This window comes from Mauremys reevesii, linkage group 1, assembly GCF_016161935.1.
Source record: "Mauremys reevesii isolate NIE-2019 linkage group 1, ASM1616193v1, whole genome shotgun sequence".
Classification (NCBI taxonomy): Eukaryota; Metazoa; Chordata; order Testudines; family Geoemydidae; genus Mauremys; species Mauremys reevesii.
This window is the reverse complement of record NC_052623.1, coordinates 50394701-50411372: the sequence shown is the minus strand read 5'-3', so window position 1 is coordinate 50411372 and position 16672 is coordinate 50394701. Positions and strand designations below refer to the sequence as shown.

At 38.6% G+C, this 16672-nt stretch overlaps 1 protein-coding gene across 15 annotated transcripts in view; it reads right to left on the bottom strand.

Moving 5' to 3' along the window:
- Positions 1-1297: 1297 nt before the first annotated feature.
- Positions 1298-16672, bottom strand: part of PAN3 (poly(A) specific ribonuclease subunit PAN3) — a 111453-nt gene continuing 96078 nt past the window's right edge. For 14 of the 15 annotated variants that reach the window (XM_039533319.1, XM_039533332.1, XM_039533342.1 and 11 more), the window contains 5 exons: positions 14728-14867; positions 13601-13730; positions 8704-8768; positions 7833-7971; positions 1298-4827 (listed from right to left, as the gene is read on the bottom strand). In XM_039533319.1, coding sequence (XP_039389253.1) covers positions 4687-4827; positions 7833-7971; positions 8704-8768; positions 13601-13730; positions 14728-14867 — 615 coding nt within the window. In that variant the 3' untranslated portion in view covers positions 1298-4686. The remainder of the gene's footprint in view (positions 4828-7832; positions 7972-8703; positions 8769-13600; positions 13731-14727; positions 14868-16672) is intronic. The other variant, XR_005597334.1, reaches the window with a different exon arrangement.

Genomic DNA, 16672 nt, shown 5'->3' with positions numbered 1-16672 from the left:
TACATTATGTTCCTTTTAAAATTATAATTCAAACTCAAGTATGGACAGAGTAATTCTGAAGGCTACTTAATGACCATCCATTTTCCAAGTATGCTAGAAAAACATTCCACATATTCGCCACCTTTCCTTCGAGTTCAGACATGAGAAATGCTGAAGGTGCACTACTGCATTACGTATCAGAGGGGTAGCCGTGTTAGTCTGGATCTGTAAAAGCAACAAAGAATCCTGTGGCACCTTATAGACTAACAGACGTTCTGCAGCATGAGCTTTCGTGGGTGAATACCCACTTCTTCAGATGCAAGTGGTTTAGCCCCTGCCCCTGGAAATTTCCACCACTTGCATCTGAAGAAGTGGGTATTCACCCACGAAAGCTCATGCTGCAGAACGTCTGTTAGTCTATAAGGTGCCACAGGATTCTTTGTTGCTTCTACTGCATTACAATAGTCAAAAGAGCTGATTTTAGATTTTGTTTCACATTAATTTAAAAATTCATTCTCTAGTTCAGGGATCGACAACCTTTGGCATGTGGCCTGCCACGGTAAGCCCCGGCAGGCCAGGCCAACCCCCGGCTGGGCTGTTTACCTGCCGCGTCCACAGGTTCGGCCAATCACAGCTCACATTGGCCGTGGTTCACCGTCCCGGCCAATGGGGGCTGCGGGAAGTGGCACGGGCCAAGGGATGTGCTGGCCGCCCTTCCTGCAGCCCCCATTGGCCTGAGACAGCAAACCACGGCCAGTAGGAGCTGCTATCGGCCGAACCTGTGGATGCAGCAGGTAAACAGCCCAGCCTGGCCCGCCAGGGGCCTTCCCTGGTAGGCCGCATGCCAAAGGTTGCCAATTCCCGCTCTAGTTGTTACAAAAAAAGTTTTTCAAAAACAAACCATCCAGGTTCAGACTGAAAGCACACTTTAAACTGTCACCAGGTGACACTTGTGGATGGGTGCATAACAAATATATGTAAGTATTACTCCAGTTTTACCAAAAAAACCTTATTGCATGACTGGATTCTGCAAGTTACTGACCAGTGTTGCTATGTGCATTCTGGAACAGATAAGACATGGGTGCATTCCTACAGGCGTATGTGGTCCTTCAACACAGGTCTTTTCTTAAATGTAAAATTAGAAAGTTTACTATACAGAAAACTGCTTCCTACCTTCTGAACTTTTGAGAAGAGTGCATCAACCAAGCTTGCTGCAGCTTTATTTTAGTCATATATGCAAAATAAACTTTCTAAAGCAATAATGCAATTTAAGGGACCAACAGTCCAGATTAAGTTTATGCAAGGAAAAAACCAAAGATATTGACAATTTCACATGTATTTTACAAAATTTTCATGACTTTACAATTACATAAACATGTGGCATGGGGTGTCTGGGTACAGAGGACTTTACCCCACCAGTAAGTCACTTTTGCTGGTTAACAATACAGAACAAATAATTCTGGGCATCAAAGAGGTCAGTTATCCCATGTGTAATTTTCAGAGAAGCTAACATACATATTGTCATTGGACAAGAGAGCTCAATAAACATGGATGTAAAGGTATTTTTAATACAGTTTCTCAGAATTAGGGCTAATCTAGTAATGTGGATCTGATTTAATACAAGCAAAAAGGAGCTACTACTTTGACTTGGAAGTTAAGGAAATGCACATTACTATGTCTAGGGAACAGTATCTAGAAATTGTAGGCCATGTGATTTACTGTAAGTGAAAAACATTAAATGCAGTTTGCAAGTCATGATTGTTACAACCCTGTGCTGGAGTCATTTACAGACTGAAATACAAAAGGAATATGATGGAATGCAATATACTGCCAATACTTAAGATGTGAAAAGCATTACCCAACTACAGCACTTAGCATGCTCAAAAGAAGGCTACGTTATTTCTGGTATTCTTTATTAAAAATACTGCTGTACACGAAGAATGAAAACAGGATTAAAGATGGGTAACATATATTGGGATCATGACAGAACCTAACATACTGGTGCTTTTTAGGGGAAGCTGTTGACAATTGAATTACTGAAACAAGGGCAAAAAAAAATAAAAATACATAGGTACCCTCAACAAAACATTTACAGCGTAGTAAATACATAGACAGAATTTAAAACAGGTGCAAAAATTAAAATGACCAACATCACATGATTTCAAAAGGTTGTCCTTTCTGTGCTTTTAGCTGTAAAGATAGGAAGATCACAATTTCCCACATGGAAGGGTATGTCCTGGGTGGTTTTTGTTTTTTTAACTATACACATACAGCTCTTCTTCGGAATGGAAGAGATTATAACTTTAGGACAACCTTCTTAATGGAATTAAAATGTGGTAGAAGGGCTCTCCCCAAAAAACACCCAAGCAGAACTTCAGACTGTTCAAATCATTCCCAAATATGGACCAAATAAAATAAATAGAAAACAAAGCTCAACAAATTATTTCTTTTATGTATTACCTGACACCAAATGTTTTCTGGCTGACATTAGTTACTTATGAAAACTTATTAGCTGTCTACTTTTTTTTTTTTTTTTTTAAACCAAGTCCTGAGGTTACTAGGGGCTGAAACAAACTGACATTACGCAAATACATGTAAGTTTGCATTCTAGACTTGTCTCTCAGAGGATGGTTTGCTGGTCTAGGAAGGATGAGAAATTCAAGCCTTACTTTACCCCTGCCTGAACTTTCACAAAATATTGGTCCACAAACTAAATTTTCCAAAGGTTCCCAAACCCCACAACTGAACAGATGATCCCTTTTCATTTTCAAAGAAAACAATACTGGAAAAAACCTCAGCCCGCTTATAAATTAAGCATTTCATATTTCTTCTAGTATACAAGTACTTCTTTTTTGTACAAAAGAATTACAATATGATTTGTCAAAAAACATATAAAAGACAGCTGCTCTTCCTCAAATACATGAGCTAATGATAAAAGACTGTTTTGCATGTTCACTTCTCAAAGTTCCTGTTCCTTTTACAAGAAAAAGAACAATATTGTGGCAATTGTCATCCTTTGAATATTAAACATTATGTTCCTTTTAAAATTCATTCAGATCAAATGCAACAATAATTGATTTTTAACTCAACAACTGATGCTACCAAATGCGGACAAAACCACATTTTCTAAAATATGTAAAGCACGTCCCTAGTCTTCAAAGCTTTCGATGTGAAGAGAGTTGCTTTTCTTGATGCAAGTCTCAAGGCGGAGAATCATTTTAAAGCTTATAAAAGTGGACAGAGAAATATTAAAAACTTCTCTGAAAACTACAAATATTGAGAATTATTAAAATTGATGCCAGTAACATCAGTTGCAAGTGCTTAGAGTCTGTCCTGACCTTTTGAGTTTCCACATTTTCTTCATGGTGAGCACCCAGTGCTATTAAAATATTCAGTGCTGGGAAAGGATAGATACAGTCTTCACTACTGCTTTACGAAAGGAAATTCCTACATATTTGGCAGTCTTCAATATCAAAGTGTAGGTGTTTATCTTTTGCTATAAATCCCAGGAATACCCAAGTTTGGAGAGACAACTGCATGTCCAAATATTAGAAAGTTAATTGAGGAGGAAAATTCCAGACTGAATTACTTCAGGAATATTCATGTGTTGAGTATTATCAAAAGTAATATTACTTTGGGCTAAGCAGTGACTGCAAAGGCACAGCAGATCATTATCCCTCCAGATTCAGGTTGTAAAACTTCAAAAGCTCTTGATGCCAGACAACTGCTGTGTTTAGTTAATCTTCTTAACAGTGTCTTTGTTTCTGTATCCAGTGTAGAGTACCATAATAAAGCTGTGGTTCAAAGAACAGAACTTTATACAAAAATTATACTGTAAATAACCTAAAGTAATACACTCCCGAAACTTGAGGCGTTTAACACAATTTCTTTAAAAAAAATTCTGTTAAAAAAATTGCATAAATGTAAATGCAGCTGACTAGCAGGAAAACATACAAACAGTTTTTAAAGGCGCTGGTTGTGTTTAGAGCAAATTTGATATGCCCCTTAAATTATAGGTGTTTCAAAGGTTGCTATTTTGTCACGTTGCTTAGACAAAGCTTAAATGAGAGGGGATTTTATACATGTCAATTCACTGATACTTGATTTTTTTTTTTTAAATATGCATATCTTCTGGTTGGTTTGTTAACTAACAGTGGGTGGCATACAGAGCTTGCATACAACACACTTTTACAGAGATTACAAACTAAACTCTCATTTATAGAGCATAATTTCTATAAAATTATTTCCCTGGTCCTTTATGCTATTCTGGGTGCAAATAATATCAAAATGAATAAATTGAGCGATATCCTCAGTGACAAAAATGTATCCCAGAAATGTCCTTGCAAAGAGAGTTTCCCTTAATAAGTATACAATGTGGCAAAACATCAGAGATCAGAAAAGTCTTAAAAAAATTAAAATTAGTGCATATACAAGTGGAAAAAATAAAAGCAGGAACATCATGCACCTGATGTGTTCCTTAATCTAAAATAAATTCTTCACAGATAAAGCCTCCAATGGCAGCCATAGCTCTAGGATAAATGAAACATTCTTCCCTTCAAGTAACAGTGTACCTGACTGAAGTGCAAGCAGCTTTGCTCATCTCCTGTTTGTTTCCCAAATATGAAATGAGATGACAACAGTTCAGCTGTAGTGCAATTTGCTATTGGTTAAGTTCCTCAGCAATGTCCTGCATGCTTTCAGCAAATACTACAACTGACCATTTGCGGCTGCAATTAGTTCTTGAAAAGTATTTTCAAAGCAGCGTTTTAAATCGCTGTAAGTTACCACAAGTACACTCTTCTCGTCTCTGGAAATGAGGCTTATTTTTTCTGGCACACCAGCATCTAACTGTAACAAGAATGCAAAAGATAAAATGTGAAATGGCAATACAATCATTTTCTTAAACACAAAACCAATCCGGTTTTTAGCAAGCGTGTGAGTATGAGTCACAGAAAGGGGAAGGTTTTTCACTTTCAGCATAGACAGCCTGTTGACTAATCACAGGTTTGAAAATGTTTAACTCAAATCTGACCCTGAATCAGATTCATGGTCAAGAACCATCAGTTAAAATAACATTGCAGAAGATGATGAGAACTTGGTCCAATCCTTCTGAAATACCATCCCCCCCTAAAAGAACCAAGCAAGCTAGGGAGGGATAATCTCTATATAGGCCTGAGCCACAGCATTGAATTTCTGTGCAAGTTACCTGACAGGTTCATCAAATGGACCAGTAAGGAGGGATGGATCTTTGACATTTTAAACAAAATTACAGGAAGTATCAGCACCTGAGCAATTTTGGCTGCCTATTCCTGTGCTCTGTAACAGCTGAAACTTTAACTTCCAAATTCAAACTGGCTAGTGACGGTGGGAACAAAATTAACTGGCTCAAGTTTTTTTGTAAGGTATCCTCCTTTTTCTCAATCTAGAATGCAGACATTATCTAATCCTGATCGCTGACAGACAGTTAATACAGGCTGTCAGAAGAAAAACAACCCCCCCCCCCACCCCAAACATACATCTCAAGTTTTTCTTTTGATTGATTAAACTACCATTGAAGCAGCATGGAAACTAACATACATCTTCAACTGGCTTCCACACAACTTGTGTCACTAATACTTTATGATATTTCTACCAGCAAGTGGTGTAGAAATCTCATGGGGAACTTTATATTTTACAAAGAGTACACAATTTATACATGGCAAGAGGTGTTCATTGATTTGTAACTTGCAGACTCTTTGCTAAGTACAATGGGTGCTGCTTTCTTTTGAAAATAGTTTAAGAGATCTTCAACATTTGTTTTATACCTCAAACTCTCTTGTCCAAAGACAGGCTTCACTGTCTGTATTATGGTATATAAAGCAACACTTTGGAAACATACCCCAGGGGATGATGGGAGTACTAGTAGATTTTTAGATAATATGGTGATGAGTGCTATGGAAACAGATAAATGTACTGTTATGCCTGATTGAATAGAGGAAAAGGAGCACTAGGTTAGCCACCGAGTTCTTGTTTAATTGGGTGTTCACAGGAGCAACACTGTAAGATAGAAAACATCTTGTAGAAAGAGGTGCAGCATAGTGGTCTGAACTTATAGCAATAAAAGCTAGAACCTCTCAAATTCTAGCCTCGGTGTTGTGTGAGGCTTCAGGCAAACTAATGCAGAGATACTGATTTGTTTTCTATTCCTGTAAAATGAGTATAACACTGCCACCACCACCCCGCAACATTTACCCTAGGATGTTATTAGGAGTGATTTGCAAAAAACAGTTTGAAGACAAAGAGTACTAACTATAAATGCTATGTATGATCTATCTATTGTTCAGGTAAGTGCTGTACACACATAATTTGAGTTATCCTACTGGATTTGAAACACTAGAGATAAATAACAAACAAAGCCATGCTATTGATCATGTACCTCACTACATGTGGTTTCCTTCCACTGGTCCTTAGGTAAATAGGTGCACAAAAATGTCGCACTCGGATATAAAAGTTCCTTCCCCTTACGATACTTGAATAAGTTTGAATCTAACAAGGACATTTCAAGAGCGAAGTATGAAAGCACAGATACCCCATTTTACTAGGATCCGTTTTCCAACATGCTGCTTTCTGAAGTTTAAGTGGGTTTTTTTTTTTTTTTTTTTTTTTAAGAGTGCCTTTACTGCCAAGATATTGAGGTCCTTCAGCCCTAGATAGTGATTCCTCGCATTATGGGTCCACAACCCTAGACCTAACCATTTGTTTTGAGGATAAGCTACAAAAGTTTCTAGCACACAATATTCTGCAATATATTCTTTCCCCTGACTTACAGAATTACATCCCCCAAAATCGCTGTAGCTCTTCACCTCCTGTTTGAGCATCAGCATACATTCCTTTAATTTTCACCTGGCCATTAGAATACACTCCCCTAATCTCCTTTACTTAGCCTCATCAATCCCTTTACATCAGGATTTAAAGGGACTGATAAAAATTAAATTAAAAGTAAAAGGAGATTAAGGGAGTAACCCAGTGGCCAGATAGGTGAAGAGCCACCAATAATTTAGTGGAAGTTTTGGCTGAAGTTAACTAGTAGTTGCTAGTATCTAAGGATCTGAGTATGGTCAAACTTTTCTGGAAAAGAAAGGTGCTTTTGGATTGCTAAGGTTTGGTAAAACATCTGCGAAGCTGAAGTACAAGCTGCAGGGAAAAATTAAGTCTATGTTCTTTTTTATTTCATTTATGGAGTAGGACAGAAAGATTTTCCTCTGCTGCCATTCATGAGAGTGCTCAACTAAAGTTTTGCCAATGATTCAACTAAAATCTTAGAATACTGCAAGTGGCCTCTTCAAACCAATTACGCACCCTACCACTGCTGAGCTGCTCTGGGGGCTGGAAAGGACTCTAGCATAACTTAGACAAGCCATGGTGTCTGGAATCCGTGCAGCACTGCATGCTATGGCACCCCTCCGGATACAACCCTTTCACCCCCAGCCCTGCCCTTCACTGGCAAACCCCCAACAGCAGGGTGTGTGAGGACATCTTCAGAAGACAGCCTTATGGTGGTCTTCCACTGTGCTTGTGCCAGAAGAATCATACCTGGTTGATTACAAGACTTTTAGGGTTCCTTTAGGCTATCCTTTAGCATGACAAAAAGGGGGAACTAAATGAATTCCCAATTTAGTACTGCTAATTAAAATATCCATGAAAGGTTACATGCTAATTTAGTGGATAATCTATTCTCATCCAGATTAGAAAAATATCAGATAAATCAACAGAATTAGCCTATCAGTGACGCATCCATTTTCTTTCAACAGTGGAACGTCACATGAAAGCTTCATCAAATCATTCTTTAAAGAAAGAAAACAGATACAGGTTACCTTGTTAAGACATGAGATAATGTGACTGAGGTCAATCCAAGGAGTGCCTGCTTCTGTCACCTGATGGAAAAGATGATCCCGAAAGAGCTTCAGTAGATATCGGTCTCCAGTTTCTGACCAAGTTGGGTCTTTCTGAAATCTGGTGCAAAACGAAGCTTGACATTAGCAATCAAGAGTTAAAGAGATACATATGCTCATTAACTCTTCAGAAAAAACACTATCTATGCTTCGCTACATAACAAACTTACTACCAAGTAGTAGTGTTTTCTTCCTATCACAAAGATATAAGAAGCTTTATCCAGAGTTCCTCAGCTAAAGTACCTGAAGTTAAATGTTGACTAAAAGCCTGCAGAAAAGGGATTGGGAGGAAAACCATCAAAGTTACCAGCCAAATGCTAAAAACTAGTTATACTGTAACTCAAATCTGCAGTTACCTAACAGTCTATTAACTGATTTTGAAAATAGGCCAGTGAAAAGTACATTGTTTCATATTAGCATCTGACAGATAATAAGCACAAAACTATGCCCATTCAAACTCTTTTGAAACACTTTACTATAATTACGTGTTGAGGTAAGCCATAGCCTTGTATATGTGCTCTCAAACATAATAAACCCCAAATACCATATATATGCTAAATATATGGTAAAGAAACAAATATATATGTTGAGATAGGAATATTTTTCTTTTCTTTAAGTTAAAATTCTGATTAAAATAGCCTAACTCATTGCCTAAAGGTGTCTTTACTTCTCACTTCTTCTAAGGCATAATTGGAGATAGGATTATTCAGATCATATCTGTGAGGGTAGAAATCTTGAATTATAAATTGGATTTTATATACTGTACTATGAAAAAAAGTATTGCATCTCTTACTCTGGTCTCTCATTGATTGTTCCCAATTTTGCTAGAAGCCTAAACAACCTTCCATTCTGCACCTCCTATAACACAAGAAATGTATGATTAGTTTAAAGTTGGGAAGAAATACAAAACTTAAGACACTGGTGCATGCAAAAGCCTCAGTGCAGCAAAACTGATCTTGTGCAACAAAATTGCAAAGACCGATCAGATTAATTTTGATGAAGATGATTAATCTACTTCTAGAAAATGTAGACCAATACATGGCACTGCATACCCAGAGTCATATAGTGTTATTGATCTCTGTACTTCATTTTCTTCCTTTGCAAATCTCCAGTCTGGCCAGCACCCAGGCCATGTTTCTACCCCAGCAAGGGCTAGACCAGAAGTGGGGTGCCAAGTCTTCATGTATTCACTCTGATTTAAGGTTTCACGTGCCAGTCATACATTTTAATGTTTTTAGAAGGTCTCTTTCTATAAGTCTATAATCTATAACTAAACTGTTGTTGTATGTAAAATAAATAAGGTTTTTAAAATGTTTAAGAAGCTTCATTTAAAATTAAATTAAAATGCAGAGCCCCCTGGACCGGTGTCCAGGACCCGGGCAGTGTGAGTGCCACTGAAAATCAGCTCACGTGCCATAGGTTGCCTACCCCTGGGCTAGACTATCAGCTTCATTACCTCATGGAGCACCAATGCAGACTCCAACTACCCCATTTGTATAGGATACCATAGGGTGGATACTTTTTTTTAAAGTATACTGGGTTTTAAGATGGAGCAGGAGCAGGGTCTGGCCATCAGGACCATAAAAGAAGAAAATGCTAAATTTCCTAGTTGCTTCATGCCCCTCCTCTTTTATCTTGGTTATCTGGGCATTCAGTTTAGATTGTTTTGTTTTCTTCTCACACTTTTTTGGGTTTGTTTTTTTTTGTTTTGGTTTGGGTTTTTTTTTGCTAGCCACTAGTACTATTACCATTAGTAAATGGTACCATTTACCATGAGTAAAAGGTGTTTGGTAATACTGGTAAATCAGATTGCAATCCAAATTCCTAATAAGTATCAGATCTAAGACCAGTTTAGACACAAAGCACATCTGTTCAAAAGGAAAACTATAAACAAGTGTGTATAACTGAAGTAGCTGAAATCCTGACACCATCCCAAACAAAGACAGCAACAAAATCAACACAAAGTATAGAACCACTACAATTTGGGTTTGTTTTTTTATTATTACAGATACAGCTGATAATCCATTTCACACACTGCTTTCCATCCCCATGGAGAGTTTGAGAGAAAAAAAATTGTTCTGACTGTATCCTAGTTTACAATACATTGTGGATACATGCATATTTTATTTAAGTAGAGGCTTTTCAAATCAGGCTTCCAGAAGGATAAAAGGTTCTAATAATATGCCATTATTAAGCATCTCAAGACCCAGTTACTGCCATACACACTCATATGGCGTAGCAGCTTACTCCACACACAGTGCCACTGATTTCAGTAGGATTACTCTTGAAGTAATTTACTACTCAAAATGAGTAAGGTTGGCAGAACTGGGTCCTAAATTTGGTTAATGAAGTCATACTGTAATACGTTAGTGTGACAGCTTGATTTGAAAGACAAGAAGAAAAGGGACAACAAGATTTATACTCCTCAGTCTCCTGGAATACTGTGGAGCTGTCTGTATTGCTCCTGTAACTGTATTAATGTCTGATTATGAAGTGGCAGTGCAGCCTCCTACTTTGTCCAGCTACAAGGTTTTGCATGCAAAATATATAAATTAAAAAAATAATAATGCTTAACGTTTACATAGCACCTTTTATCTGTAGATCAAAATGCTTTACATAGGTGGTCAGTTTTATTATCCCCATTTTACAGATGAGGAAACCGAAGCACCCAGCAGGCCAGTGACAGCCAGGAATAAAATAAAATAAAACTAGGAGTCCTTGCGGCACCTTAGAGACTAACAAATTTATTTGGGCATAAGCTTTCGTGGTCTAGAGCCCACTTCATCGGCTGCATGAAGTGAAAAATACAGGAGCAGGTATAAATACATGAAAGGATGGGGGTTGCTTTACCAAGTGTGAGGTCAGTCTAACGAGATAAATCAATTAACAGCAGGATACCAAGGGAGGAAAAATAACTTTTGAAGTGGTAAGAGAGTGGCCCATTACAGACAGTTGACAAGAAGGTGTGAGTAACAGTAGGGAGAAATTAGTATTGGGAAAATTAAGTTTAGGTTTTGTAATGACCCAACCACGCCCAGTCTTTATTTAGGCCTAATTTGATGGTGTCCAGTTTGCAAATTAATTCCAACGAGAAACTGCAGAACTGGAGTCTGTTTTTGAAGTTTTTTTGTTGAAGAATCGCCACTTTTCGGTCTATAATTGAGTATCAAGAGAGGTTGATGTGTTCTCCAACTGGTTTTTGAATGTTATAATTCATGACGTCTGATTTGTGTCCATTTATTCTTTTGCATAGACGCTGTTCAGTTTGGCCAATGTACATGGCAGAGGGGCATTGCTGGCACATGATGGCATATATCACATTGGCAGATGTGCAGGTGAATGAGCCGCTGATGGTGTGGCTGATGTGGTTAGGTCCTATGATGGTGTCCCTTGAATAGATATGTGGACAGAGTTGGCAATGGGGTTTGTAGTAGGGTTTGGTTCCTGGGTTGGTGGTTTTGTTGTGTGATGTGTAGTAGCTGGTGAGTATTTGCTTCAGGTTGGGAGGCTGTCTGTAAGCAAGGACTGGCCTGTCTCCCAAGGTCTGTGAGAGTGAGGGATCGTCCTTCAGGATAGGCTGTAGATCCTTGATGATGCGCTGGAGAGGTTTTAGTTGGGGGCTATAGGTGACGGCTGGTGGCGTTCTGTTACTTTCTTTGTTGGGCCTGTCTTGTAATAGGTGACTTCTCTGTACCCTTCTGGCTCTGTCAATCTGTTTCTTCACTTCAGCAGGTGAGTACTGCAGTTTTAAGAACACTTGATAGAGATTCTGTAGGTGTTTGTCTCTGTCTGAGGGATTGGAGCAAATGCGGTTGTATCTTAGAGCTTGACTTTAGACAATGGATCGTGTGATGTGGTCTGAATGAAAGCTGGAGGCATGTAGGTAAGTATAGCAGTCAGTAGGTTTCCGGTATAGGGTGGTTTTTATGTGACCATCTCTTATTAGCACTGTTGTGTCTAGGAAGTGGACCTCTTGTGTGGACTGGTCCAGGCTGAGGTTGATGGTAGGATGGAAATTGTTGAAATCTTGGTGGAATTCCTCAAGGGCCTCCTTCCCATGGGTCCAAATGATGAAAATTTCATCAATGTAGCACAAGTAGAGTAGGGGCGTTAGGGGACGAGAGCTGAGGAAGCATTGTTCTAAGTCAGCCATAAAAATGTTGCCATATTGAGGGGCCATGCAGGTACCCATAGCAGTCCCGCTGACTTGAAGGTATACGTTGTCCTCAGATCTGAAATAGAACCCAGATCTCCTGAACCCTTGTTCGGTGCTCTTTCCACTAGGCCATACTGTTTCCTTTCAAAAATCTCAGTATAGGCAGTGGGATTAAGGGAAATAGGACAAAGTTGTGATTTAAGCCCTTAAAACCTTAATATCCCACTTTGACTGAAAGATTTGAGTTAGTCTATGTTTTGTCACATGACAGGGAAGACGCAAAAGCCTCCTACCATGCCTCTTAGTCTGAATCTTGCTGGGGATTTGTAATCAAAGTAGGAAGAGTTAAACGCTCTCTACAGCAGTATTCTATAGTAATAGGAAAGTACACTTCTCCTGGAAGCTGTATAGCGGATAGTCAATCAAATTCAATCAAGACATGTATTGCTAAGTAGAACAGTATGAGCTACTAATTTTGTTGATGCGAGGGTGACAGCTGGTAGCTCTACTATTTTTCATTTGTTTTACAGGAATTAATATGGGGTAAGGAGAAGAGTAATGGAATCTGAATCTGAGGAATCAAACAAAGGTAGTATTTGCAGTTGTGCCAATTTCTAATACGAACTATTGAAAATGTTTTGATGTACTGCAGATCGTATCTACTCAATCAGGAAAGGAATCTTCCTTTAAATGCACAGAGAATGCCTCTTAGCATGATTAGGGGACTGGAGCACATGACTTATGAGGAGAGGCTGAGGGAACTGGGATTGTTTAGTCTGCAGAAGAGAAGAATGAGGGGGGATTTGATAGCTGCTTTCAACTACCTGAAAGGGGGTTCCAAAGAGGATGGATCTAGACTGTTCTCAGTGGTAGAAGATGACAGAACAAAGAGTAATGGTCTCAAGTTGCAGAGGGAGAGGTTTAGGTTGGATATTAGGAAAAACTTTTTCACTAGTAGGGTGGTGAAGAACTGGAATGGGTTACCTAGGGAGGTGGTGGAATCTCCTTCCTTAGAGGTTTTTAAGGTCAGGCTTGACAAAGCCCTGGCTGGGATGATTTAGTTGGGTTTGGTCCTGCTTTCAGCAGGGGGTTGGACTAGATGACCTCCTGAGGTCCCTTCCAACCCTGAGATTCTATGATTCTCCTAAGTCTGTTGGTTCAGCAGAATGATGGTGCTTCAGCTAAAGCCCACATCAAAATGCCATCATCATGCACTGACCAACTCTCAGAGAACTGGCCACCAGGCTTTTAGGTTTACAATCAATTAGGCAGACCTCAAGCTCTGACTTGTTAAGACTACACAGCCAGCACCCGGGTCAGTCAAGTGCTTTCATTGTCCCCAAAGACATGAGTTATTGAGGTACTGTATTTATTTCAACATTAGAATTTCATATTTAGCACTAAATTCTAGTTCTCAAAAAGTCAATGACAAAACTCAACAAGAGCTCAAGAAGAACAGGATTCAACTTTATAGACTGTAGATCTACCCTCCGCAAGATACTTATGTTCAACCTTTTACCACTGAATGATTTACCTTTGCAAGGTCTTCCTCTATAACATCATTTCTCATTTGAGCAGCATCCAGTTGAGTATAGAATCGTGCACCAATCATAGGCATGATATCATTTACACTGCGAAGCCTATTTTGGTCAGTCAGCAAATACCTACCAAAAAAACAAATAGATTAATTGAACACATCACATTTAAACAGAGATGCCACCATATTGTTTTAATCAGATCCTATTTTCTGCTTCAGATGCTATTTTGAGCACTAAACATGCGTCTGGCTCTGAAGATGCCACTGTGTTTTCTTATATAAATGTCAAGCAGCAGTAGTGAAGCAGCAGAGAAAATGCTTGTTGTAACTTACCTATATGCTGTGTTTCCAGTCAATCATTGAGAGAAAGCACTCAGTAAGCTAAAGAGTACTCACATGGCAGTGCAGAAGTAGATCAATGCCAGAAAGGACAGGATTAAAAGTAGGAGATATATGCACATTGTAAATTTTCAAGTGATGTTTTTTCAAATGAGGAGCAGGGGGCAAATACTCCCATTTTTTCTCTCTCTGACTGTAAGGGTGGGTGAGGAAAATAGTGACTACATTTATGAACACAAAAAAACAAATCTTATCTCTGGTCAGAAAGGCAGCAACCCTATTAATAAAAAACGGACAGTTTCAGGAACTAAAAAGTGTGCCTATACTTTTATAAAGGGGTAGAACACAAAAGTTAAGATCTTAATGCAAATCCAATTATTCATATGCTATTTCTCTGACTCTTGAAACAAGAATTTTATGATATTTTGGTCAGAACACCTTAAACACCACTTACTGAGGAAATATGGGAGTTCATATTTACTACATATACTGTAGAAAATATATAAAGTGGTCCCTGAATAGCAAGGGTAATGTATTTTGTTGGTCCCTTTTACCTACTATGAAGACAATTCAGTACCACTTTTTAATGCTGTACTTTTAATTTGAAATTATCTTAAGACACTACAGAATTTAATGCTTATTTATGTCTGAAAATATGAACAATTCATTTGGTAACTTCAGCTATATATTATCTTGCATTTATGTTTTGCTACTAACAAATTTCCTTCAACTTAAAAAGCGGCAACAAAAACATGCTTCAATTCATGCTATGATACTGAACTTACAAAATCAGATTCTTCAGATCAGAGGAATAGTTGATTGTCACCAGTTCCATAGCTTTCTGCAAATTTTCTCTCTGAATTCCTGACAAAGAATTGCAAGCCAACGCCAACACAACTTTTCCTAGTGAGATCAGATCTGCTTGCTAACAGAAAAAACAAACAAATTTACTATGGCACTTTAAAAAAGTACTCGCAATAATTTTTTTTTAAATGAATATCTAAAGTAAATGCTTTTTAAAGCCCACATTATCAATAGAATTTTTCAAAATATGTTTAGCGTGCACAAAACAGAAGTCTATATTAGTAGCAACTGGTAGGAATTACATGCATCTTTATTAACACTTAACATTTAACTGCCTATTTCTATTTTGCAATTTGAATTTTAACAAAGGGAGAGTGCCAGAGAAGAACTGTATCTCGAGAAGGGAAAGATCCTTTCTTGTGGCGATCAGAAGCTTTGAAAGGAGTTTTCTTTTCTCCATCCACCCCCTTCCACATCCCACCCCAGCAGAGTGAATGAACTGGTGATAATTAGGACAAGTCTTCCAGCTATGACTTACTGGATGATTTACCAAGGATTATTTGTTATACCAAGAATATCCTCCGGTAAAGTATGTTTTTTTTTAAATGAAGTAGTAAAACAGCAAGGCTATGGCATTTAGAGAGAAGGAGGTGCAAATACAATAATCTCATAACCCAAACCATCCACTGTCAGAATATCTGACACTTACAATATAATAATGCAAGGTTGTTGATTAACCCTAATCAAGCATGTGAAACCATCTCTTGATCTCAGTTGCCAAAGAATATGGGTTTGTTTTTTGTGTGGAAAGAAAGGGTTTGCAATAGCAAAACATTGAGCCTTTTAATCTCTGAGTAATTTCCCGTGAGAGAGGCTATGGGCCTGATGCCCGAAACTACTGAACATGACAGGTTGGTGAGGTTAGTGTAAGAGAGTGGCATTTTATTCTGTGCAGGTTCTAACCATATAATCCTGTCACTTAACACCTTGATGAAAAGTAGCATCAAACAGAATTGTTCATATGACGGAAGTGCCACACACATATGCTGCCTAACAAGGCAGCATAAAAATAGTAAATTAAGACAAGGCAATGCTTTATCTGGCTTATGGGGGACCCTCAGGTATGTGTTTTATTCATTGCATTACAGCTGATTAAGAAGTTGTTGGCAGGTGTCAGTGATCTATCAGTCTGAATTGAGGACACTTCTAAATAATTAAATGGAGAATCTCCAGGCAGAACACGTTAGCTTTACAAGACACAGTAAGCATTAGTATACCTTAAACAACCTGGAAAAAAGGATTATGACTTATACAAACAAAAAGGATTCAGTTGTTACTTATCTGTTCAGAAACTGATGTTCTTCGAGATGTGTAGTCCATATACATATTCCACATTAGGTGACTGCACATCCAGTGCGCATGCATCAGAGACTTTCTAGTCAGCAGCATTCACGGGGCACCATGTGCACCCTCACTTCCCTTGTGCGTCTTACAAGGGCATAACAGGGGAGTCACCCCACTGAGCCCAGTTCCTTCACCACTATCTGACTCAGGACTCTGAAGTAACGGGGATGGTGGGTGGGATGTGAAATATGATATGAACGACACATCTCAAAGAACATCCATTACCATACAGGTAAGTAAATCGCTTTCTTCAAGTGACAGCCCACATACATATTCCATATCAGGTGGGCTCCCTAGCAGTAGCCCCACAAGGGCTGTTACAAGGAGTCTCTGTAAAAATGGATTTCAAGACAGATCTTCTAAGCCTTGTATCACCTCCCGCCTGCCTGTAGTAGCGCATAATGTTTTGTGAATGGATGGATGACCAAGTCACTGCTCTGTAAATGTTCCAAATAGGAAGGTGTGCTAAACAAGTCACAGAGATGGACTGAGCTCTGGTGGGCTGGCCATGCACCTGTTGGG